The 25,844-nt window shown below is 43.3% G+C and overlaps 1 protein-coding gene across 1 annotated transcript; it reads left to right on the top strand.

Annotated features, from left to right (window-relative positions):
* Positions 1–6,700: 6,700 nt before the first annotated feature.
* LYZL4 (lysozyme like 4) lies at positions 6,701–23,685 on the top strand. Its single transcript, XM_034989056.1, has 4 exons — positions 6,701–7,882; positions 7,996–8,145; positions 11,567–11,645; positions 23,554–23,685. Exons 1-4 carry the CDS (start codon positions 7,372–7,374, stop codon positions 23,621–23,623), a joined length of 810 nt encoding a protein of 269 aa, XP_034844947.1. The 5' UTR covers positions 6,701–7,371; the 3' UTR covers positions 23,624–23,685.
* Positions 23,686–25,844: the final 2,159 nt, after the last annotated feature.

The following is a 25,844-nucleotide window of genomic DNA, read 5'->3' as shown; positions in this document are numbered from 1 at the left end:
AGAGGGGGAAGGGTTAGAGGGAGAAGCAGACTCCCCGCCGAGCAGGGAGCCCGATGCGGGACTCGATCCCGGGACTCCGGGATCATGACCTGAGCCGAAGGCAGTCGCTTAACCAACTGAGCCACCCAGGCGCCCCTCGTTGTGGGTATTTTCTATATGGCTTTTAAGATGTTGAGGTATGTTCGCTCTATCCCTACATGGAAAAGGGTTTTTATCAAGAAAGGGTGCTGTATTTTGTCAAATGCTTTGCAAAATCCAACAGTACATTAAAAAGATTATTCACCATGACCAAGTGAGATTTATTCCTGGGCTGCAGGAGTGGTTCAACATCCGCAAATCAATCATTGTGATACACCACATTAATAAGAGAAAGGACAAGAACCGTATGATCCTCTCAATAGATGCAGAAAAAGCATTTGACAAAATACAGCATCCTTTCTTGAAAAAAAAAATTTTTTAAGGCAACCAATGGTATTGTGGCTTCCCTAAACGTCAGCTGAAAGAGAAATGAAATCCAATTACTGACATACAGAACAATGAACTTTAAATAAACATAAACACAGAGAAGGTCCTTGTCACCCATGAGAGAATTCAGGATGGAAGGGATAGTCCTGCTCTTGGCCAAGCTGGAGAGCCCTGAGCTTTTCTCATAAGGTGAGTGGGCCAGGGCTACTCAAGACACAACTCAAACTGCATGAAGCCAAGAGGAATGGAAAAGCCCTGAGGTGGGCTGGCTTCAGGTAAAGCCAGATCCAGAATTCAAACGATGTCACCAGAAGACTTAGTTTATCTTGGTCTCTTGGCTCTGCCGGCTGTGGAGTTGGCTTCATTCTCTGGCTTCTCACAGTGGCCTTTGGCAGCTGCAGGATCAACCCTCATGGTCACGCAACCCTTTCAGAAGCTCGCCTCTTCTCCTGGAAGATTCATGCACACTGGGGTATACCTCTTCTCCAGAAGTTTTTATCAAAATCTTAATCTTCTCTCTGATTAGTGCAGCTTAGGTTACTTGATCATTCCTGAACCAATCACTGTGCTCAGAAGAATGTGATGTGCTGATTGGCTTAGGCTGGTCATGTGCTGACACCTGGAGTGACACTCCGCAGATGGTGGGCGAGTGACGGATAGGCATGTCCAGGTAGAAAATTCAAGGTGTTCACATTATGGAGGCAAAGTATGAATCCACCTTACAAAGGTTGTGAGCACTCTCAGTAATGACAGAGAAAGACTTGTCCCTAAGAGATGTAAGTTTAGCACAAAACAAGTGGCTGAGTCTTATCTCTTAACCTTACAGTTTGGGCTTGATGCCTTGAGGCTGGTTTCTTCTGTGCATACTAAACTTTCACTTCCTCTTTGCTCGGCTTACTAACATTTTATTTTTCAGGTATGGCCTCCCATTAGCCTGGCAGTTCCCTCAAGTTTAAGGGCAGAAGATGTGGCCGGTTCCTCATTGAGCCCACCCTAGACCCAGTACATAGTCTGTGCTTAATAACTGCTCTTTTAATGATTGAATGAATAAGGAAAGACAGAGGAATAGAATGTCCTGGTCTGATTGGGTGGGAGAGCAATGTCTGGCTATAATCATTGTCTAATTTGGCAGGTCAACTAGTTAGTTGTGCAGGTCTAAGCACTTATTCCTAATTTTTATAACAAATTCGTTCTAGAAAATTCTAATTCCATTCATGTAGCCAAGTTGCTCAAAACTTGTTTGGTAGAGCATATTTTGTGCATGTGTATAAGTGTGTAAAACTCCCACGGTGAGAGCAATTTTTCAAAGTCTGCTTTCTGCTCTGCCACTAAAACCTTTTAAAATATTTTGTTTAATTTTTTGAATAGGCAGTTTATTTACTTGTTTTGAAATCATGGTCAAATGTCATAAATTTCTTGCCTATCTTTCCATATACATAACAAGTGAATATGCATGAATATTACTCTGGTAAAATGATAGCATACTGAGATACTGATTTGAGGCTCTTTCTCATTTAACAATATTTCAAAAATATCTTTCCATATTAGTATGTGGAGAGCTGCCTCCTTGATTCCAAGGCTGCAAAGAATTCCATAGAATGAGATCACTTCAAAACTTATGTAATCAACCTCTATTGATGGAAATATAAGTTGTTTCTAATAGTTTCCTATTTTAACCTAATACATGAATGAAGGGGGGTGGCTGTGTTCCAATAAAACATCTCTGCCCAGCCCCAATAATAATAATAATAATAATAATAATAATAATAATAATGATGATGATAATGGTACCATGCTTTGTGCTTTCCAGGGCACTCTAGTGAATGCACTGAAGTCTCGCATAGGAATGGAAATCTGCACAAACAGCAGTGGAGGTGTTGGGGAGACAGAGGAGGGCTAATAACCAACCTCCCATAAAAGACCTTTGATCCCTTTTCCTAGCTCTAGAAGTGACGTAGTCCCTCTTGCCTAGAGGCTTTCTGGAAAGCATAAGAATTCAGGATTACCTTTGAAAAACTACTTAAAAATACATAAAGTTGCAAAATACTCCTCAGTGATGAGCAGTAGTGGTGACTTTTGTAAATTCAGTTGAAGAGTTAGAAGGAAGTAGATATGTGCCATTAGTATTGATCTGTCAATTATGCGAGTATAAGGCTTTGTCCAGCCAAATCAGGACAAGTTGGTCATTCCCGCTAAGTTAATAATCAAAACTTTAAGATGAGTTCTTTGAAAGACTTGAGAAAGGCAAATTATTAAAAAGCATTTTACTAAAGGGATAATTGTGGGTAATTTAACTAAGAAAGTTTAGAAAAATCTTGGAAGTCTAGAAGGGAAATCTAGGAGACATTGCTCTGCTTTATGTCTGTTAGTTCTTGCTTGGCTTTAAAGTTATAGAAACTAGAAATGGATATGGGAATATGGCACAGTATGATTTACACAAAAACCTTAAGCAGTGCTCCAGTCTGTAACTCGTATCTAAGAAAAGGCCATCACTAAAGATTGTTGAGCCAATGCGCATTTATGGGTTTAAGTTTCAGTGTTTATGGTCTGTTTGTTTTATGATTCTTTATTTTATCACTTTTAATTAATCAACTAATTACCAGTCATAATTGAGTCAGCCAGAAGGACTTCAGTGTTTCAAAAGGCTAGCGTTATCCTCAGTCATTTCAACATCTTTTAACTCTTTGGAGCTAGAAGGTATTTTATTAAAGATAATCTGCGTCACAAATGAGGTTGCCCAGGCTCCAGAGAAGATGTCCTTGACCATGGCCCCAACATGAGTAAAGGAGGGAAATAATGGCTTCTCCCACTGCTCTCTACTAGAAGACAGTTCTCTGGGGGCCAGAAGAATGCTGTGATAGGCAGAATAATGGTCCCCGAAAGATGTCCATGCCCTTACACCTGAAGCCTCTGAACATGTTATTTACATGATAAGAAGGACTTTACAGATGTAATTAAGGTAAAGGACCTTGAAATGGGGAGATTATCCTGGATTGTGTGGGTGAGCCAATCTAATCACATGAGTCCTTATAAGTGAGAGAGGAGGCAGAAGAGTGAGTCAGAGATACAACAAGGTAAGAAGAGGCAGGAGGGAGTCAAAGCATGAGAGGGTTTGATCTATCATTTCTGGTTCTGAAGATAGGGGAGGGGAGGTGGAGCCAAGAAATGCAGACAGCCCCTAGAAGCTGGGAATGGCCCTCAGCTGACAGCTAGCAAGGAAATGGGATCTCTGTCCTATAGCTACAAGGAACTTCATTCTGCTAACAACCTGAATGAACAAGGGAATGGGTTCTCCTCTTGAGCCCCCAGAAAGGAGCGTGGCCCTGCCAATACCTTGATTTTAGCCTGGTGAGATTCGTGTCAGAATTCTGATCTATAGAACTTTAAGATAATAAATTTGTGTAGCTTAAGCTGCTAAGTTTGATGTAACTTGGTACAGCAGCAATAGAAAACTAATACAGTGCATTGGTGACAGACCCTCTCTCTGATTCAGAATATTCTGGTGCATAGCAACTGATGTCATAGGAAAGATTCTAGAAGAGCAGGTCATGGAGAAGTACTTGTGGTTTAGAAGCTCTTGGGTGAAGGTAAGTGGGTTATCGAGGAAGTGGAATCTGCAGAGTCCAGGGAACTGAGTGCAGGTAGAGCAACTTTCCTGCAAAAGGTCAAAGCTGCTGCAGTGGCTGCCCCTCCCCTCCCCCGAGGAGGCCCCAAGGCCTGCAGAGGGCCTGGTGAACTGGTAAGCTGGTATAGGATGTGCAGGAACTGGGACAGATATGATGATATCCAGGTGCAGGAGACACTCAGCAAATCCATTTCCTGCTTATACGATGACCATTCTGTTGGGAAGAGTTGGCTTTTTCCCATTCATTCATTCATTCATTCAACAGAGATTCACAGAGTGCCTACTATACACCAGGCTCTGTTCTAAGTTCTGGGGATAAAGCAGAGAATAAAACAGACCAGGTTTCTGCATTCCTGGTGTTTACACTGTGGTATGAGAGAGAGACAAATAAATGAACAAGGTAATTTCTGAAATTGACTTATTTTATGAAGAAAATAGAAATGATTTTCTGGGCTGGAGCAGTGATCAGAGAGTCCTATTAGAGATGCTGAGCTTATTTTTGAGCTGAGACCATGACCAGAAAGAGCAAGCTCTGTGGTGGTTGGGGGAGTCATGTTCCAGGCAGAAGAAAGAGCAGGTGCAAAGAACCTGTGGTGGGAATGAGATTGGCATGTTCAAGGAAAAGAAATGTGCAAGGTGAGTGTGCTGGTGTGAATGTGAACAAGGGGGAGAGAGGCATGAAATCAAACCAGAGAGGTGCTCAGAGGCTAGAGCAGGAAGGGTCTTGTCAGCTAGGTTGAGGAGTTGGGATCTTATTTAAAGTGCCAGGGGAATCTACTGGAGATGGGTGATGTGACTGGATATATGTTTTTAAAGAGGATTTTCTAGTTACTGTATAGATAATAGGGATAGGGGGACAGGAGAGGATTGTGGAGTATCAGAGTATATCTAGGAACCTCTACAGAAGTCAGAGATGATGGTGATCTGGACTGGGATGATGGCAGAGAAGATGGCAAGAGGTGGATTGGTTTTGGAAAAACAAGGGGACAGGGCTCCCAGTGATTTCACTGCAGGGGAAGAGGGAAGGAGGGAGGACTCAGGATGCCTCTTATGAGTATGTCTGGGAGACAGATATCATCTGAAAATATCGTTTGCTCTGCTGGAAAATGTAAACATGGACTTCTCTTCCAGTATGCATTGGAATTCAGTTATTAAGCTAAGGGCAAGGATGTGTGACCATAGCTCAAAAGACAAGTATCTGCTGGGGATTGAATACTTTGCATATTTAACTCATTTACTTTTCAAATCAACACAATTAGGTGAGTATTATTTTAATCATCATTTAGATGAGGAAACTGAGGCACAGAGAGGCTGAATAACTGTCTTAGATCACTCCTGGGATTCCTAAAATCCCAGCTATTATGGGGCAAAGTCAGAATTTGGACCCAGGCAATCTGACTCCCGAGTCTGAGCACTTAAATGCTAGGCTAGGCCCTCCTCGACAATGTATTTGGTATAACGGTGATGTCTGTAAGTAATCATGTGACTTAAGAGTTTAGACAAATGTTTAAAAGTGAAATTCTTGGGCACCTGGGTGGCTCAGTTGTTAAGCGTCTGCCTTCGGCTCAGGTCATGATCCCAGGGTCCTGGGATCGAGCCCCGCATCAGGCTCCCTGCTCAGTGGGGAGCCTGCTTCTCCCTCTCCCACTCCCCCTGCTTGTGTTCCCTCTCTCGCTGTCTCTCTCTGTCAAATAAATAAATAAAATCTTTAAAAAAAATAAAAGTGAAATTCTTCTAATTCAGGAATATACTTATTTATTTCTAATTTTTCCCAAGCTAGACATTTAGGTCATCGGTTCTCAACAGGGGACAGTTGTGTCTGCCAGGAGATGTTTGGCAATGTATGGAGACATTTTTGTCTGTCACAACTGAGGGGGAGAAGCTACTGGCATCTAGAGGCCAGGTGTGTTCCTAAATAAACTCCAGTGCACAGAAAAGCCCCCAGGACAAAGAATTTTCCAGCCTAAGTGCCAAGGTCAAGAGGCCCTTGTGCAGATGAATGTAGGCTGGAGGACACGAATACACCTGTGAATGATGACGAACAGGAGGGTGCAATTAGTTGTCCAACTGATACATATTTTTGTAGTGTTGGGGGCTGTAGGGCATGCCAGGAAGAAGACATGTTACAATTTCCTGTTGCACATTCTAGTCTGAGAGATAAGACATGGCATAGAACAGGACAATCACCTGCTAGGTGTTCTGGAAGTGATTCTGAGTGCAGTAGGGGCTCAGAGAAGGAACGTTAATGCAGGATTACATCAGGTTTCAAGGAGGTGGCACCTGGAGTGGACACCTGAAGATGGAGCAGCGTTTGGGTGGAGAAAGGCATGGTAGGGTCCTGTGGATTGGGAAGAGCCATGTGTGGAGATACTAAGGTAAGAATTAGCTGGAGCATGGGCAGTGGAGTGTGGGGTAGGGAGGTGTGGGGAGGAACAGAGAAGGAGCAACGTGGGAATTCAGAGTTGACTGAATTGATTCCTCCTGATGGAGGGAGGGCAGGGTAAGGCCAGATTATAGAGGGCTCAGAAAGTCAAGTGTGGGTTTGCTATCAGGAATAGAGAACTAACAGCTTTCCCAAAGTCACATTGTATACATGCTTTGGGGACATTGAAAATACCACTTGGACGAGTTGGCCTGGAGGAGTGGAGACGAAGAGGCGGGGCTAGGTTAGGAGATAGAGATGAGGGGTTTTAGAGGATGATGATGAGGAGGGTTTAGGGGATGGAAATGAGGGGGGTTCAGGGGATGATGATGATGAGAAGGGTTTAGGGGATGACAATGAGGTGGTTTTATTGGAGTGGCAATGAGCAGAGTTTAGGTGGTGACAACAGAAATGGAGAAAGAGAAACTCAGGAGTCAATTCTCTGAGCACCCCCAATATGCAGCCCCCCTTCACAGATGAGAAAGCAGAGGCACCGTGAGGCTAAGGCCTTGTCTGCTGTTGCCAGTGATGACCCCCTACTACGTGGCAGGTCTGGGCTGGACTGGGGTTTGTCTCCTTGTGTGGACAGCCAGAGAAAATCTCAGTGGAGTTTGATTTGTAGACAATCTGGAGATAAGATTGTGGCCAGGGTGAGAGCACAGCTCTGAATATATTCTAGGATAAAAGGCAATGGTGGAAAGAATTCAACATGGGAGTAGTGCTTGTGCTTGAGTAGTGGGACCACAGTGAAATTTTCCCTTCTCTTTCTGTTTCCCAACACGTACCTAATGGACAAGTTGTACTTTCACAATAAAGGGGAAGAGAAGATTTGAGCTTCTGTATCTAACGTGAAAGAGAAATGAGTGAGAAGAAAATCAAGCAGAAGCCACTGGGTTTTGCTGGAGGGAAAGAATGTCTGTGTGTGGGGGGGGTAACCTTCATAAGAGCAGTTTCCTTAGAAAATGGGGGGTCCAGAAGAGGAGGAGAGGCAGGGTTTCAGGTGTCCTGGGTTTGCAATGACATGAAGCTGAGGATTAGGGTGGGAAGAAGTATCACGGTTAAGCCAGGCAGAACTCCCCTTTCTGAACACACTGAATTGCACACCCCCACCCCACAGTGCCCTTCTTTCCCTTCAGAGAAACCAGTGTCCCTGGGATCCTGGCAGGACTTCTCTGTGACTCCGCCGGCTCCCCTGGCCATTGTTGCCCTGAGCGGCCAGGAGCCTGAGAAGATGAAGGCATCCATGGTTCTCTCCCTCATTGGCTGCCTGGTGGTTCCAAGTGGTGCTGCTATCATGGGGCGCTGTAAGGTGGCTAAGAAGCTCTATGAAGGAGGCCTGGATTATTTTGAGGGCTACAGCCTTGCAAACTGTGAGTAGGTCCCTCTTAGCCCCCTCTCCCCTCCCCTTCTTTTCCTCTGGCCCCTGCCCAGGCATCCCCACCTCTGCCGGCCTCCAAGCCACTCACCTCCTGTTCCATCTTAGGGGTGTGCCTGGCTTATTTTGAGAGCAAGTTCAACCCCACGGCCATCTACGAGAACTCACCCGGTGGCTACACTGGCTATGGCCTCTTTCAGATCCGCAGCCATGACTGGTGCGACAGGGGCAAGAACCGCTGCCACATGTCCTGCTCCGGTAGGTCCCGCCCCCTCTGTCCCACACCCGGGCACAGGGGCTGCAGCGCAGAGCGCAGAGGCCAGACCCCCAGGGGGCCAGAGTTTCCAGGTTTAGAGCAGGGAGGCGGAGGGCCTGGCAGGTGCGGGCCCGGGGAGGCTGAGTGCTTTGCACCGGAGTGTGCAGGCTGTGGGTGGCAGCCAAGGGCAGAGTCATGGAAACCCCCATCCAGATGGGCAGGATGAGAGGACGCAAGGGGGAGGCTGTCAGCATCAGAGCCCACCTGAGCCTGAAGGGTTAGAGCAGAGGGCTCTGTCTGCATGGGCCTCATCTCACCCACGCTCGGCCACACACTCTTCTTCAAGGGGAACAGTGACCACTTGGACAGGCACGAGGGGTCACTGGGAGGATACAGGAGCAGGCCATTCCTAGGGGAGCTTTCCCTGCTGCTCTCAGGGGTCCCAAGTACCTGTGGTCAAGAGGATGGATGCACTGGCCCAGGGTTCCCTCACCCTAGCATTCACTGAGCACCCACGATGTGTCGGCCTCCTGGAGCTGACATTCTAGTGCTTACTAAGTGCAGGGTGCTCCTCTAAGCTCTTCATTGGTCTGAATTCATCTAGTCTTCACAAAGACCCCCATGACATGGGCACTGTTATTATCCCATTCTATGAATGGGGAAACTGAGGCCCAGAGAGGGTAAGTACATGCCCAGAGCCACACAGCTGTAGGTGGTGTTGTTGAGAGGCAAACCAACACAGTGCAACTCCTGAGTCAGGAGGGTCTGAGGGCCTGGCACTCTCAGGGTCTCCCTGATGAGCAAAGCTCCCTCCCCCATGATGAGTGAGAAACATTCCAGAACCTGGCTTCTGAGCTGGTTCTTTAGGAGACAGAGTGGAGAGGTCATGGTAAAGCTTGTAACCTTCTTACGTGGTCCAGGAGAAAGCCACTCAGTGTTGGGCTCCATGCTCGGCCTGGGGACTCCAGAGAGGAGTAAGATGGTTTCCAGATTCAAGGAGAAGCAGAATTGCATAGTAGGAGGGAAAGGTGCAGAAAACACACAGGAACCCAGTGGGAATCCCAGCTGTTCCCATTACGAGTGAGCTACATGAGCTTGTGTAGGTCCCTTCCCAGAGCTTTCTCATCTGTGAAGGGGGGATGACATTAGCTACCTCTTAAGGTTGCTATGAGCATTAAATGGGTAATGTATGTAAAACACTGTGCAGGGCCCATAGAAACCACATGATAAAAGTCTAGCAGAGACCAAACATTAAGAACATAATTTAATTACTGTGATAGAACATTCAGTGTTGGCCTTGAGCTTCCTGGTAGCCAAGGCAAAAAGAGAAACCCAGTAGGCCTATAATTTATATCTCATAAGAAGATAGATTGATTGATGGACTGCCAGAATCTGACAGAAGAAACAAATAATTATCTGTAATAGAGGTGATACCAAGTGCTATGATGAAAATAGGGTGGATTAGATATCCTAAAAAACCCTCCCACTAGATAAAATGTAAAAAAAAATAAATCTGGGGCCCCTGGCTAGCTCAGTCAGTAGAGCGTGCATCACAACTCAGGTTGTGAGTTGATGCCCATGTTGGGCACAGAGCCTACTTAAAAAAGAAAAAGAAATAAACCCTCCATAGTACCTGGCTGAGCTGGCAAGAAAGTAAAATCCCTAAAGACTAAAATGAGAAGCGAGAATCCAGAGAGCTAAGTGAAGATTGAAGCTGATGAGGACCCAGGGGACATCAGGCACAGGTTTGAGGACATTGTGTAGACAGAGCCTGAGCAAGATAAGGAGGTGGATTGGAGACTCCACCGATACCCAAGATTCCAGAGAACTGCATTATCAGCTGAAGGATGAGCTAGAAAGTCCTGAAAGCAAAGACATTCTAAATAGAGGGGAAAACACCTCAAGCCAGTAAGACTCACAAGGAAGCATGGCGCCATCGAGAGATACTAACTAGGCCCTGTGCTAAGTCCTGGGGACAGTTCAGAGGAATTGTATACTGTCCTTGTCCAGCAGGGTGAGGGACAGAGAGAGCGCAGGCTTTGAGGCCACACAGAATCTTGGCTTGACATCTTACTAGTTATGTGATCTGAGCCTTAGTTTTCTTATCTGTAAAGTGGAGGTAATAATAGTACTTACCTCACAAGGCTTTTGTGAGTTTTTAATATACTACAGTGTATATAAAGTGCTGAGCCTAGTGTTGGGTATACTGTCTGGTGTGTGATGAATACAAGTTCATTCAAAGAATTTACAATGTTGCTGGGGATTAGGATGTGCGTGTGTGCATGTGAGCATATATGCACATGTGTATCTATGTATGCACATATGTATGTTTGTATATATATTTGAGTAGAGCTGAATTGAAGTGACATTTTATTCAGAAGACGGGAGAGGGTGAAGTGAGCTAGATGGTCAGTGACAGAGTTTTAAGGACTGTCCTGCTTAGATGAGCAGATACAAGTTGGGAGATGAGCATGAACAAAATCCAGGAAGAGGAACTGCATATAATACCCAAGCTGTGGGTATCAGGAGTGGAGCACCCACCTTAAGGGCGGGTGCAAGCTTTGTCTCCTAACCCTTGGTAGGCCTCTAACAGTGGGGTTGTGAAAGAAGGCAATGGAAGGTGAGGTTGTAGAAATGGAAAGGCATGTTGGGAAAAGGACAGACTAAGCCAAAGATTTGGGGTTCTGTTTTATAGGCAACTAGGGGGCACTGAAGTAATGTTTAAAGGAAAAGCAATCAGACTGGATTAGGGAAAGAGAGATACTGAAGTGTAGTCAAGAAGGAAGTAACCCAGGTGGGAGGTCTTGGCTTCCACATTCAAAGGAGAGAATGGAGTGTTGGTCTCTCAGAGGCACCTCTGGGCCATCTTCAATGCTGTTTCTTCTGCCTGGAACACTTTTCCTTCTGTGATCCCTCCACCCCTTTTCCTTACCTACTCTTCTAGATGTCATGTGGCCCAATAACCCTTCCCTGACCTTTCGAGTCTGAATTGGGTGCCCCCACTCACCACTCCCACATCGAACAGCATTTCCCCATCATTCCAGGTATCCTTTGTATTATAATTGTCTATGATCTTTATCTCCCCCTTTCAGACTGCAGGCTCTAGGACGACAGGGACAGATTTACTGGGTTCACTATTCTACCTCCGCTGCTTTTTATATTGCTTAGCACAGAATATTTGCTATACAAATTTTTAATGAAAATATTATTATAAGAATTAAAAGAAAAAAATCGTTAGATTTAGTAAAAGATGACCACAAGCTACTATCTCCCAGGGTTGTCTGGAAAAAAATCTAGGGATAGATTGATCCTTGGAATCACATGGAAGCCTCTCTAATGTGGACACCCTATACCTTCCCTAATGTCACTCTGACTTAGCTGCTAAGTTGTGGAGTGTATTGTTCCACTTCATTTTCTCCACAGCTTTACTGAATCCAGATTTGAAGAAGACAATTGAATGTGCCAAGAGAATTGTAAAAGGAAAAGACGGTATGGGAGCATGGTAAGTGGTACGTTTTTTGAAGTCTATGTTAATGACCTTCACCCATTATCCTTAATCCTAATCTTGGCCTAATCTTGGTCTCTGCACATCTATAGTCTCAAACTAGTGGGACCTTACCAAGCTAAGCAGTAGAACACCACTGAGTTCTACAACCCCAGGTCTCAGAAGGAAGGACGTAAATATCAGACAAATTGCCTTAAGTTGAATATACTCTTTCCTTCTCAAGTATTGTTTAGGGTTATTCAGGAGGCTAGGATGAGCAACCTTGAAATAAATCTCTCTATATATTTCTGATTATTTCTTTCATCTAAATACTTAGGTTCTTAATGCATGTTGTGAAATGACTAACAAGTTTGTACCAATTTATATTAATAATAAGAGTTTAATAAAATGCCTATTTACTGCACTCTCATCAATGATAAATCTTTGCCATTTGAAAGGTATCTAACAATTTTATCTTCTTTCGCATTTTGTGATATTCCATTAGGGCGTTTTCCCATTATGTTTGTTATATATTTAAAATTTTTCCCCCTGACCTTGTCCTTTGCTTATTTTTAAAATTCAGATGATCATATTCATTTGAAAGAACACTTTATATATTAGGTGTTAGATGTCTTAACAGATTGTTATATATTTGTATTTTTTTCATTTCACTGAAGTTCATGTAAGTTGAAATAACAAACATACAACTAGATTATCCATCTTATTTACATATTCTTGGTCACTTATTTGGCACTATATTGAGACATCTTCTTGATTCTTTTTTTTTTAAGATTTTATTTATTTATCTGACAGAGATTGAGAGAGAGAGAGAGAGTACAAGTAGGGGGAGCAGCAGAGGGAGAGAGAGAAGCAGGCTCTCTGCTGAGCAGGGAGCCCAATGCGGGGCTCGATCTCAGTACCCTGGGATCATGACCTGAGCTGAAGGCAGACGCTTAACTGACTGAGCCACCCAGGTGCCCCGATAGTTACATATTTGTTACCAAAAATAACTGCAACTCTGATTTCTTCTTTAAGCAGATATTTGCTTCGGAAAGCCATCTGAAATTTACAAGTGTTTGGGCTTGTTTTGACTTCTTTCACTCAATATTTGTTCATATTGTTGTGTATAGTCCTAATTTGTTTGTTCCCATTGCTGCATAGTATTCCATTATATGGATATATCAGTTTATAGATCCATTATTCTGTTGGTGGGCATTTGGGTAGTTTTCACTTTTTTAGTGCTGCCATGAACATTCTATACTTTTCTTTTAGTGAATATATAAATGGATTCACATTGATTATACCAAGGAATAAAATCACTAGTCATAGGATATGCATATTTTCAGATTTGGTGTATTTTACCAAACCATTTTTTAAAGAGGTTCAATTTACACTTCCATCAGCAGTTGTAGGATTCAGTGGCTCCAAATTATTGTCAGTGCTTGGAATTTGTAGTTTATTCTTGTGACTGTGTAGTGGTATCGCATTGGGTTTTATTTTGTATTTCCCTGGCAACTAATGAGATTGAGCACTTTTTCAAATGTTTATTGGCCATTTAGATATCCTTTTATGTGAAGTGCCTTTTCAAATCTTTTGTCAGTTTTCCTATTGTATTTATCTTTGTCTTATTAATTCATCAGGAATTATTTATATACTCTGGGTAAAAGTTTTTTTGTTGGATACAAGTATTACAAACATCATCTTTCATTCTGTGGGTTCCTTTCTCACCCTCTTAATGGTGTCTTGATAAAATGAAATTCTTAGTCTTAATACAGTCTAATTTATTATTACTTTCCCTTTATGGTTAATTTTAGTTACTTTAGAGAAATATTTGCCTATTCCTAGGTCATGAGGGTATTCTTCTTAATTTTTTTTTCTAAAAGCTTTATTTAATCTTTCACATTTGGCTCTACAATACCTTTTCCTTTCTTTTTCGTGCTTCATTGCATTGGCTAGGATCGCCAGTAAATGTTGAATAGAAGTGATGATAGTGGCAATTAGGACATTATTCCCAATCTCACAGGTAAGAAGTTCAACATTTTATCATTAAGTGTTGTATTTTCTTTAAACTTTCTGAGATACTCTTAATCAGATTGAGCATTCTTTTCCATTTCTAGTTTGTTAAAGGTTTTTTTAATCATGGATGGCTATTGAATTTTGATTATTACACATTTAGTATCTTTGCAATTCTGTGTTAGCCTATCCATCTTTTTTTTTTTAAATCCAAATTGTTGCCTTTTTAATCTCTCTTCTCTTCCATGGTTTTCTCCAGAGGTTATGCCTGGTTACATCTTTTTTTTTTTTTTTTAATTTTATTATGTTATGTTAGTCACCATATAATACATCATTGGTTTTTGATGTGGTGATCCACGATCCATTGTTTTCGTATAACACCCAGTGCTCCATGCAGTACGTGCCCTCCTTAATACCCATCACCGGGCCAACCAATACTCCTCCCCCCTCCCCTCTAAAACCCTGTTTGTTTCTCAGAGTCCATAGTCTCTCATGATTCATCTCTCCCTCCAATTCCCCCCCCCATTTTTCCCTTCCTTCTCCTAATGTCCTCCATGTTATTCCTTATATTCTACAAATAAGTGAAACCATATGATAATTGACTTTCTCTGCTTGACTTATTTCACTTAGCATAATCTCCTCCAGTCCCATCCATGTTGATGTAAAAGTTGGGTATTCATCCTTTCTGATGGCTGAATAATATTCCATTGTATATATGGACCACATCTTCTTTATCCATTCATCTGTTGAAGGGCATCTCAGCTCTTTCCACAGTTTGGCTATTGTGGACATTGCTGCTATGAACATTGGTGTGCATATGGCCCTTCTTTTCACTACATCTGTGTCTTTGGGGTAAATACCCAGTAGTGCAATTGCTGGGTCATAGGGTAGCTCTATTTTTAACTTTTTGAGGAACCTCCACACTGTTTTCCAAAGTGGCTGTACCAACTTGCATTCTCACCAACAGTGTAAGAGGGTTCCCCTTTCTCCACAACCTCTCCAACATTTGTTGTTTCTTTCCCTGTCCATTTTTGCCATTCTAACTGGTGTAAGGTGGTAGCTCAGTGTGGTTTTGATTTGGATTTCCCTGATGGCTAATGATGATGAACATTTTTTCATGTGTCTGTTAGCCATTTGTATGTCTTCTTCAGAGAAGTGTCTTTTCATATCTTCTGCCAACTTTCGACTTGATTATTTGTTTTTTGGGTGTTGAGTTTGAGAAGGTCTTTATAGATTTTGGATACCAGCCCTTTCTCTGTAGTGTCATTTGCAAATATCTTCTCCCATTCCGTGGGTTGCCTCTTTGTTTTGTGGACTGTTTCCTTTGCTGTGCAGAAGCTTTTTATCTTGATGAAGTCCCAAAAGTTCATTTTTGCTTTTGTTTCACTAGCTTTTGGAGATGTATCTTGAAAGAAGTTGCTGTGGCCAATGTCAAAGAGGTTACTGCCTATGTTCTCCTCTAGGATTTTGATGGATTCCTGTCTCACATTGAGGTCTTTCATCCACTTTGAGTTTATCTTTGTGAATGGTGTTAGAGAATGGTCGAGTTTCATTCTTCTGCATGTGGCTGTCCAATTTTCCCAGCACCATTTATTGAAGAGACTATCTTTTTTCCATTGCATGTTTTTTCCTGCTTTGTCAAAAATTATTTGACCATAGAGTTGAGGGTCCGTATCTGGGTTCTCTATTCTGTTCCATTGGTCTATATGTCATTTTTGTGCCAGTACCATGCTGTCTTGGTGATCACTGCTTTGTAATATAGCTTGAAATCGGGCAACGGGATGCCCCCAGCTTTGTTTTTCTTTTTCAACATTTCCTTGGCGATTCGGGGTCTTTTCTGATTCCATACAAATTTTAGGATTGTTTGTTCCAGCGCTTTGAAAAATGTCATTGGACTTTTGATTGGGATGGCATTGAAGGTATAGATTGCTCTGGATAACATAGACATTTTAACAATGTTTATTCTTCTGATCCATGAGCATGGAATATTTTTCCATCTTTTTGTGTCTTCTTCATTTCTTTCATGAGTGTTTTGTAGTTCCTAGAGTATAGATCCTTTACCTCTTTGGTTAGGTTTATTCCGAGGTATCTTATGGTTTTTGGTGCTATTGTAAATGGAATCGTTTCTCTAATTTCTCTTTCTACAGTTGCGTTGTTAGTGTATAAGAAAGCAGCTGATTTCTGTGCATTGATTTTGTATCCTGCCACATTACTAAATTGCTGGATGAGTTCTAGTAATTTGGGGGTGGAGTCTTTTGAGTTTTCCACATAAAGTATCATGTCGTCTGCGAAAAGAGAGAGTTTGACTTCTTTGCCAATTTGAATACCTTTTATTTTTGTTATCTGATTGCTGTTGCTAGGACTTCTAGTACTATGTTGAAAAATAGTGGCGAGAGTGGGCATCCTTGACGTGTTCCTGATCTTAAGGGAAAGGCTCTCAGCTTTTCCCCATTGAGGATGATATTTGCTGTGGGTTTTTCATAGATGGATTTTATGAACTTGAGGAATGTTCCCTCTATCCCTATATTCTGGAGAGTTTTAATCAGGAAAGGATGTTGTATTTTGTCAAATGCTTTTTCTGCATCAATTGAGAGGACCATATGGTTCTTCTCCCTCCTCTTATTAATGTGTTCTATCACATTGATTGACCTGCGAATGTTGAACCACCCTTGCATCCCCGGGATAAATCCCACTTGGTCGTGGTGGATGATCCTTTTAATGTATTGTTGGATCCTATTAGCTAGGATTTTGTTGAGGATTTTGGAATCCATATTCATCAGGGATATTGGTCTGAAATTCTCCTTTTTGATGGGGTCTTTGCATGCTTTGGGGATTAAGGTAATGCTGGCCTCATAGAATGAGTCTGGAAGTTTTCCTTCTGTTTCTATTTTTTGAAACAGCTTCAGTAGAATAGGTATTATTTCTTCTTTGAATGTTTGGTAGAATTCCCAGGGAATCCATCAGGCCCTGGATTCTTGTTTTTGGGGAGGTTTTTGATCACTGCTTCAATCTCGTTACTGGTTATTGGCCTATTCAGGTTGTCAATTTCTTCCTGTTTCAGTCTTGGCAGCTTATAGGTTTCCAGGAAGGCCTCCATTTCATCCAGATTGTTCAGTTTATTGGCATATAGTTGTTCATAATAATTTCTGATAATTGTTTCTATTTCCTTGGTGTTAGTCGTGATCTCTCCCCTTTCATTCATAATTTTATTAATTTGGGTCCTTTCTCTTTTCTTTTGGAAAAGTCTGGTCAGTGGTTTATCAATCTTATTAATTAACAGTTGGCTTGTGTAGATGGCTGCCCCCATGTTGGGGGCATAGATATTTACAATTGTTAGATCTTCTTGTTGGATAGACCCTTTTTTTTTTTTAAAAGATTTTATTTATTTATTTGACAGAGAGAGACACAGCAAGAGCAGGAGCACAAGCAGGGGGAGTGGGAGAGGGAGAAGCAGGCTTCCCGCGGAGCAGGGAGCCCGATGCGGGGCTCGATCCCAGGACCCTGGGATCACGACCTGAGCTGAAGGCAGACGCCTAACGACTGAGCCACCCAGGCGCCCCTTGGATAGACCCTTTAAGAATGATATAGTGTCCTTCTGTGTCTCTTATTACAGACTTTAGTTTAAAATCTAATTTGTCTGATATAAGAATTGCTACCCCAGCTTTCTTTTGAGGTCCGCTGGCATGGAAGATGGATCTCCATCCCTTCACTTTCAGTTCAGATGTATCTTTAGGTTCAAAATGAGTCTCTTGTAGACAGCATATGGATGGGTCCTGTCTTTTTATCCAATCTGCAACCCTGTGCCGTTTTATGGGAGCGTTTAGACCATTCACATTGAGAGTGATTATTGAAAGATATGAATTAATTCTCATCATGTCGCCTGTGAAGATGTTGTTTTTATAGATTGTCCCTGTAAATTTCTTTTGTATATCACTCTTGGGGTCTTTCTCCTTTTATAGAACCGCCCTTAATATTTCTTGCAGGGCCGGCTTAGTCATCACATATTCTTTCAGTTTCTGCCAGTCTTGGAAGCTCTGCATCTCTCCATCCATTCTAAATGAAAGCCTTGCTGGATAAAGTATTCTTGGCTGCATGTTCTTCTCATTTAGTACCCTGAATATGCCTTGCCAGGCCTTTCTGGCTTGCCAGGTCTCTGTGGATAGGTCTGACGTTATTCTGATGTTCCTCCCTCTGTACGTAAGGACTCTCTTCCCCCTAACTGCCCTTAAGATGGTTTCCTTGGTTCTAAGATTTGCAAGTTTTACTATTACGTGCTGGGGTGTTGGCCTGTTTTCCTTGATCTTAGGAGGGGTCCTCTCTGCCTCTAGGACTCGAATGTTTGTTTCATTCCCCAGATTAGGGAAGTTCTCAGCTACGATTTGCTCAAATACATCTTCTAGTCCTCTCTCTCTCTCCACTCCCTCCAGGATTCCAATTATTCTGACATTGGAATGCTTCATGGTGTCACTTATTTCTCTGATTCTATTTTCATGGATTCTGAGTTGTTTTTCCCTGGCTTCCTCTTTTACCTTTTTATCTATTATATTGTCTTCCAGGTCGTTTATTCTCTCTTCTGCCTCAGTTACCCTAGCTGTTAGATTATCTAGGTTGGATTGGATCTCATTGATAGCATTTTTAAGTTCTGCCAATTCACCTTTCATTTCTGCCCTTAGAGACTCTATGTTGCCATTAATTGATTTCTCCATTCTAGCCATTGTCTTCACAATTGCTAGCCTGAATTCCATCTCCGACATCTTGGTTATATCTGCATCCATTTGTAAATCTGCATCATAAGTCATAATCTCTTTTCTGTTTTGGGGGCTCCTCCTCCTAGTCATTCTGTTGATGGGTGTTTGAGGGAATGTATAGAGTCCAAATTATTGACCAGAACCCAAGCAAGATGCACCTGTTTTCTTGGGACCTTAGAGTTGCTGGCCTCTTGTTTTCCCAGCCTGTCTTCTGCGGGAGGGGCCTGCCATGCTGTTACTCAGGCAACCCTGTTTGGGTGGAGTTGCCCTGCCCCCCCTGTGGTGGGGATGGGCTCAGCGGGAATCAGTCTTTGGGGCTTTTGTTCTCTGGCACCTTTCCCTGGCGGCTTTCTGCGTCTCTTCCGCAAGTCAGAGCAGAAGAGACCGTTTCCAACCCTCTGCCTCAGAGCAGAGAGACTGCAGTCTGTTTTTCAATGAGTTCTCCAGGCCACACTGTCTCCGTTTCTGTCCGTGCTGCTATAAAGTGCAGTGTCCTGGGTTGTGCGCCTCTCTACAGCGCTTCCAGTCCTGCCTCCCGGTTGGGGCGCATCTCTGCCCTTTGTGTTTCTAAAACCGCCAGCTGCATCCAGTTCGCCCGTTCGCGTGACCCCGCTGCTCCGGGTTTCCATCCTGGGGGCTGCAGTTCACCCGCCGGACCCAGCCGCTCCGGGTTTCCACCCCAGGGGCTGCAGTTCGCAGGCACACAACCCCCCCTCCAGGTTTCCATCCGGGGAGCTGCCCTGAAGTCTTTTCCTGCCACTACCGGTCTGCGAGTCTGTGCCCCTCTGCAGTGCGCGAGGCTGTCACTCACTGGCGGTGTAGGATCCCCACGGCCAGGCACCCTCCCACCGCCGTTTATCCTCCGATATCTGCCGGCAGGATCACGGCTCTCCGCTTGTACCTCAAAACCAACCGCCTGCGATATTCTGTTTGTAGAGATCCAGATCTTCTTACATCTCAGGCTGGTTTCGTGGGTGCTCAGAGTAGTCTGGTAGATATCCAGCTCAATTCCGGGGACCAGTTGAAATAGGGTCCCCTACTCCTCCGCCATCTTTCCTCCCTCCCCTGCCTGGTTACATCTTATTGACGATGTCAGTTTTATAAAATTTACTTCTGGATTCTGTAGCATGTTATTCTCCCAGGAATGTTCCTCTGAATTTAATGATGATGCCCCTTTTCTTCTACTAATATTTTCCCATAAGTACCATGTTAGTTTTATTTTTCCTTGAATAAGGACAGATTTACCCATATTTAGTATTTGCCAAATAGACAGGTTATGTGACTTTTTCTTGTTTCAGCTCACTGTTACTTTGGTAATGGTCAGACTCCCTTCACAAATGTCCATCTGGACATAGACTGGTATGCAAGTCTCCTGACCGAATTTCCACTTTGGAGATTTTCCTGATATGTGTGTCTAGTTCTCTCTCATAGGCTGAGCCAGTGGAGTACATGAAAACCCTTCATTCCCAGCATGTACTTTTACCACCTCCACTGATACCATTTATCATGGTGGGCCTCCGCTATCCAGTAGACACTGTCTCACCACCAATTTCCACCTTCTTTTGCCTTTTCCACCCCCTCTTATCCCACATTTCATAATTGACTGCTTGGTTGTTCCAGGATATTGCAGTCACCAGTTAGATCTAGAAACAATGTCATATTTCCCCAGTTTCAGATTGTATATCTTAATATTTTTGCTATTAGGGTTTATCCTGTAATCGACGTATCCTCCCACAAAAGTTGTTGATAAATCATTAACATATTTTAAATAGAAGGTATCTTACAATAGAGGAAATCCTTTAATGATAGCTATAATTTCTTTACTTCTTTGGTATGTAGGCTTTGTATGTTTACATAAACATCCTCATTTAATCCTCACAAATCCTTATGCCATGAGTATAAAATGAGGAAGCGGAGGCATAGGGAGGTGTACAACAAGTTATCCATGGCCACAGTGTTGGAATTAGTTCTAGATCTGTGCTCTTCTGGGCCTCAGCTTTCACAAGTCACTCGAAGAGATGAGGATGGTTGGCCTGGGAAATCTGGGCTCTGGTTGTGTGGAAGGCAACCAAAGGACCCTGTACAGTTCTTCTGTGGGGACAAATGTAGGGCTTCCAAACAGAGTCAGTGAGTGCAGGAGGGGCAGAACTGCAGGGGGATTCATTTTGCCAGTGGGAGTCTTGAGTGGTGTTTCTTACAGTGACCCCTGGGTCCTGTAGGCGGTGGAGAGCTCATTCAGAATCTGGCAACAAGAAGTGTGTCAGTCTCAGAGGTCAGCTTTTCGTTGTTGCTTTTTTGTCTTTTTCTGTGCCTTTTGGTGCTAGGTTCAGTCAGAGATTTTTTGTCTGTTTTTCTTGCCTCTACATCTCCAGCATCTTGCTCTGTGCCTGGCATATAATAGGTACTCCCTAAATGTTTGTCGCAAGATCAAGGCTGCATTTGGGCTGTTACCTAGAAGCCATTAAAATTTTTAAAAATTTATTATTTATTATTTCTCAAAATAAAAATAATACATATGTGTTTAAAAATGAAAATCAAAAAATAAACTTCTTGTCAGCAGCCTCCTGAAGGTCACCACTATTAATATGTCTTGTAAATCAGAGAAAAATATGTATATTGAGAATGAGAAAAATATTTTAAAATACATGTGAGGGGTGCCTGGTTGGCTCATTTGGTTAAGTGTCTGCCCTTGGCTCAGGTCATGGTCTCGGGGTCCTGGGATCAAGCCCCAAGTTAGGCTCTCTGCTCAGCGGGGAGTCTGCTTGTCCCTCTACCTCTGCCCCACCCCCTGCTTGTGCGCGCTCTCTCTCTCAAATAAATAAAATCTTTAAAATAAAATAAAATACACATGAAATCCCAACATACACACTGACCTGCACCTAACTTTTTTCACTTATTAATAGAGCTTGCAAATCTTGGCATATCATACCTAGAGGTCTCTGCCTTCTGGATGCTGCAGGTAATTATCTGCCAGTCCCATATTGATGAACATTTAGATTGTTTCCATTTGCTGGGACTATTGGGTGCATTTAAATGTTAGTAGAGAGATTGCTAAACTGGCATTCAGAGTGGGGGCACCTCCAGATACATTGCATGATGGGGCCTGTGTTCTAGATTGTTTATCTAGAGCAATCAAATTTGTGCAGTTTTTGGAAATTGAGACTTATAAGATGATGCCATTCTATTTTGCTTTGCATTTTTTTTACATTTCATTTGTTTGAGAGAGAGAGAGAGAGCGAGAGCGCATGATGGGGAGGAGAGGCAGAGGGAGAAAGAGAAGCAGGCTCCCCACTGAGCATGGAGCCTGACACGGGGCTCGATCCCAGGACCCCGGGATCATGACCTGAGCCAAAGGCAGATATTTAATGACTGAGCCACCCAGGTGCCCCTGCTTTGCATTTTTAAACTACAGAGAAGTTGAGCATCTTTTCATGTGTTTGTTGGCCATTTTCCTCTGAACGGATTGTTTATATTCTTAGCCCATTTTCTATTGAGATGATAATGTTTTCTTTTGTTTTTATTGATTGTAGATGTGTCCTTTATAAATTAGGGTTATTAGACCTTTGTCCGTGATATCTATGTGAACTACTTTTTTTCAGGTTTGCTATTTGTATTTTGACTCTGTTTATAGTATTTTCATCATGTAGGAGTTTTACATTTTCACAGAATCGGGATCCCTCAATATTTTGTTTCATGGCTCCTGAATTTATATGAAACTACATTCCAAGTTTGTAAAGAAATGAAGCCATGTTTTCTTCTGTATTAGAACAGTGCTCGGCACAAAATAAGCCCTATATTAAGTTTTTACTAATAAATTAGGAAATAGAATTTTCACAGTTTTATGTTTTTATACTTAAATTGTTGGCCTTCTTGGAGTTTATTTTAGTATAAAAAGTGAGGTAGGGATCCAGCTTTATATTTTTCAAAGGGTTAATCAGTGTTCTTATACCACTTATTCATTAATCCATTTTCCTCACTCATTTAGTAGATTCATTTTAAAGTGGGAGTCCCCTTACTAATGTGTCTTCCCAGGGTTTAAAATATCTTTCATACAGTCTCTACTCTTCAATTAATTGGAAGCATGACTGGCTCTCTAGGGTGAGCACTAGTGAGCTAAAATTGTACAGCACTAAGTAGAGATATGCTGGGCCAGGCTGATTAAAGCCTTTTCACTTGCTCAGGACTCCCAGCAAAGTGAACTCTTATTAAACTAATAAGCACCCACGTCTTTTCAAAGCTCAGATCAAACAGCTCTGAAGAGTTGAGGCAGACAGGAAGGGAAAAGACCAAGGGCCTGCATGCCCACAGGATTCCCTTCTGCAGTGCCTGCTCTGGGCTATGGAAAGCCCTGCAATTTCTGAAAATATGTATGTGTGTGTTTTCCCTGCTGCTTTATAGCTGTGAGGGGCCAGGGGGTCATAGCCCCTTCTTTAACTGTGAGACCCCTTAACCTGGAAGACTCATGGAAGCCTGCCTGGCTGAGCGATGGCCTATCTAAACAGGATTTCTAATGGCCAGCAGCTGAGCTGGTAAACCCCACAGCTTCTAGGTTGGGAGAGAAGGACCAGGGGTCTGGGTACTGGCACGGGGGCTGGGAATAGAGGGATCAATTTTAGGGGCATGAGACGAAAAGGTTTGAGAAACTCAGTCTAGCTGGCCTAGGCAGGGTTGAAGAACTAGGGGTGGAGCATGTGCATGGGAAGGTGATAGAGGCCCTTGTTCAAGGTCAAGGATTCCTAGTTCAGACAAGGGTCTGCCAAGGACTCACCATCTGAGCCTGAGCAAGTCACAGAACTTCTCTGACGCTCACTTCAGAGAAGTTAAGAGTACTTCTGCTGGGCTGGGGGACAGCCTCCCAGTTCACGGTGTGGGATTTATGGAAGGAAGTGGGGGTGGGGTGGGGACATGAGGATTTGAGGGGCACCAGCATTCATGCTAGGATGTGCCGGAGTTAGCAAGAGGGTCATACTCGAGATGCACAAAATCCTTCAGAAACATGCCTGTAGCCATCGGGGTGGTGAGTTCAAATGCTTCAAGTTCCAGGCTGGGGGGTAAATGGGCCGGGACAGTGGGAGTTGGGGGAGAGGTTGTGGAACCCTGCCCATCCTGAGCTCAGACACTGAGGAGCCCCCTCTTGTTCACTCTCCCTGCTTTCCTCTCTGCAGGCTCTCCTGGTCCCTGAACTGCCAGTTAGCGGACAATCTGGCACGGTGGTTGGATGGATGCAGGCTCTAGCTGCAGGAGCAGCCCTCACAACACTCTCCAGTGGCACCTTCCACATGAAGATGCTTTCCTGTTTGCTGCCTTCACTCGACCCTGTTGATTATCTCACCGCTTGACAGCTCCAGATGGAAAAGCACAAAAGTTTGCTTCATCCGGGGATGCGGAATGCAGAATAAACCAGCTACTTACCAACCTGGACCCCGGGTCTCCACTTGTCTTATTATGCTATGATCGTTACTAGCATAACCAGGGAGGATCTGAAGGAAGGAAACTATCTGGAAAACAAGATGAGTCCATGATTGTCAATATTAAACAGGGAAGGGAAGAAAAGATACAGTGGAAGAAAAGGAGGTCAAAGGCAAGCAGGGCCACCAGTCCCAGGCTGTGCCCCTGCTGGGACACGCAGGTGGAAATAAGACCACAAAATCCTCCTTGTGCTTCTATGGAGAGAGTCACGTGACAGTTGCTCTTTTTTTGTTGTTTTTAATAAAAAGTTAAGTTTTAAAAAATTACCAATAGCACATAGTTGCATTAGAGAAACTGAAAAATACAGAAATGTTAAAAAGGGAAAAAAAAAAGTCCTCCCATGATCTTAGCTCCCAAAAGCAATTGCTATCATGCTTTGGTTGCATTCCCTTTGGGTTTTTCTTCCTGAAGAGGTTTTTTTTTTTTCTTTTTAAAAAGATTTTATTATTTATTTGAGAGAGAGAGAGTGCAAGTATAAGCAGAGGGAGCATCAGAGGGACAGGGAGAAGCAGACTCCCTGCTGTGCAGGGAGCCTGACCCGGGGACTCGATCCCAGGACCCTGAGATCACAACCTGAGCCGAAGGCTCAACCGACTGAGCCGCCCAGGCACCCCTCTTCTTTATCAATAATGCTCTGATAATGTTATAGATAGAGTTTGGTACCTTGTGTTTTAGAAAGAAAAAAACATGGTAATAAATCTTTGCGCTACGTGGATTGCGATTTTAAACAGGAAGGGGGCTTATTTCTGAACCTTAAAGGCTTACAGAATCCTTACATGGGATGGAGCAGCAGGGGTCAGCCTGGGCTTCCAGAGCACCCCTGCCCGAGCCCTGGGAGCAGAAGCAGCAGCAGAGGTACCTGCTCGTCGGAAGCCAGGTCACCTGCCAGAACCCAAACATGGAGAGCACAGTCCCTAACCATTCAGCCTTGCATGGGAGGGAAAGAACTGGAGTGGCATCGAGAGAGGCTATCCGCAGCACAGGCTTCACCATGGGTGTCAGAGGTTCTTCCAAATGAAATCTTAGTCCCGGTTAATATTCCACTATATGAATGCACCATATTTGATTTAACTTCCCCCCTACTATTAGATTTTTAGATATTGCCATTTTTTAACCATGACAAAGAATGCTGTAATGCCTGCTTGTGGCTGCCCCTCTTTCATTTTTTACACTTTTAAAATTACATGAGCCACATATATTTAATGAAGAAAACTTGGAGAGTACAGATAGTCATAAAGAAGGAAATTAAAAATACCCATCAATCCCCGCTGGAAACAGAAGTTTGCCTCATTGCTATGCAGCCACAGTTGAGAGCCCTGATGTAGGGATGGTGTCAGTCTTTGTATGTGTACCCTTCCCTACTTGAGTGTGCACATGTGCACATCGTCTTTCCTTACAAACATGGACCACCGCTGTATATACAGTTTGTATCTTGCCTTTTTCATGTAATATTCTGTGGCCCGATATTTCCAAGTTTATGGTAGGAAACCCAGCACTGTTTTTAACCACCTCACAGCATTCCTGCACATGGACAAAATGTAACGAATATAACCTTCCCTTGTTACTCTGCTCTATCCAGACACAAAGTAACTGACCTCAGGGAATCCTAGCGGCCAAGAGGCAGGCAGGACTGAAAGCAGATCAGCCTTACTTTTTGTTTGCTTCTTGGTTGCTTTCCAAGGGGAGGAGAACTAGCTATAAGTTAGAATATCAGGGGCAGAACTTTGACTCAAGTTCAATAATGGTTGATCAGCTTAATGAATTGGTTTTGTGTGGCATTCCCCCCGCTTAGAGAAAAGAGTATTTGTAGTTCCCAACCACAGGGCAGGAATCGTACAGTAAAATCCCTGTTGCGGGCTACAACTGCTGCTGAGGCAACGAGAAGCTTCTGAGACCCTGAGAGGCACTTCCTTATTGAGCTGGGAACCCCACGCTGTTTTCGAGGGTGGGCCCACGTGTGATAGTGCACCTGACCTCAACCCAGCCT

This window comes from Mirounga leonina, unplaced genomic scaffold, assembly GCF_011800145.1.
Source record: "Mirounga leonina isolate KUSES-001 unplaced genomic scaffold, KU_Mleo_1.0 Mir_115, whole genome shotgun sequence".
In the NCBI taxonomy this organism is placed as follows: domain Eukaryota; kingdom Metazoa; phylum Chordata; class Mammalia; order Carnivora; family Phocidae; genus Mirounga; species Mirounga leonina.
Note: the sequence above shows the minus strand (reverse complement) of the source record. Positions and strands in the feature narration are given on the sequence as shown.

Excerpts from the sequence above, each read along its gene's own strand:
- LYZL4 (XM_034989056.1), top strand. The coding sequence starts at position 7,372 with ATGAGTGAGAAGAAAATCAAGCAGAAGCCACTGGGTTTTGCTGGAGGG. Across the intron at positions 7,883-7,995 it reads GGGCTACAGCCTTGCAAACT|GGGTGTGCCTGGCTTATTTT; the intron begins GTGAGTAGGTCC and ends GTTCCATCTTAG. Across the intron at positions 8,146-11,566 it reads CTGCCACATGTCCTGCTCCG|CTTTACTGAATCCAGATTTG; the intron begins GTAGGTCCCGCC and ends TTTTCTCCACAG.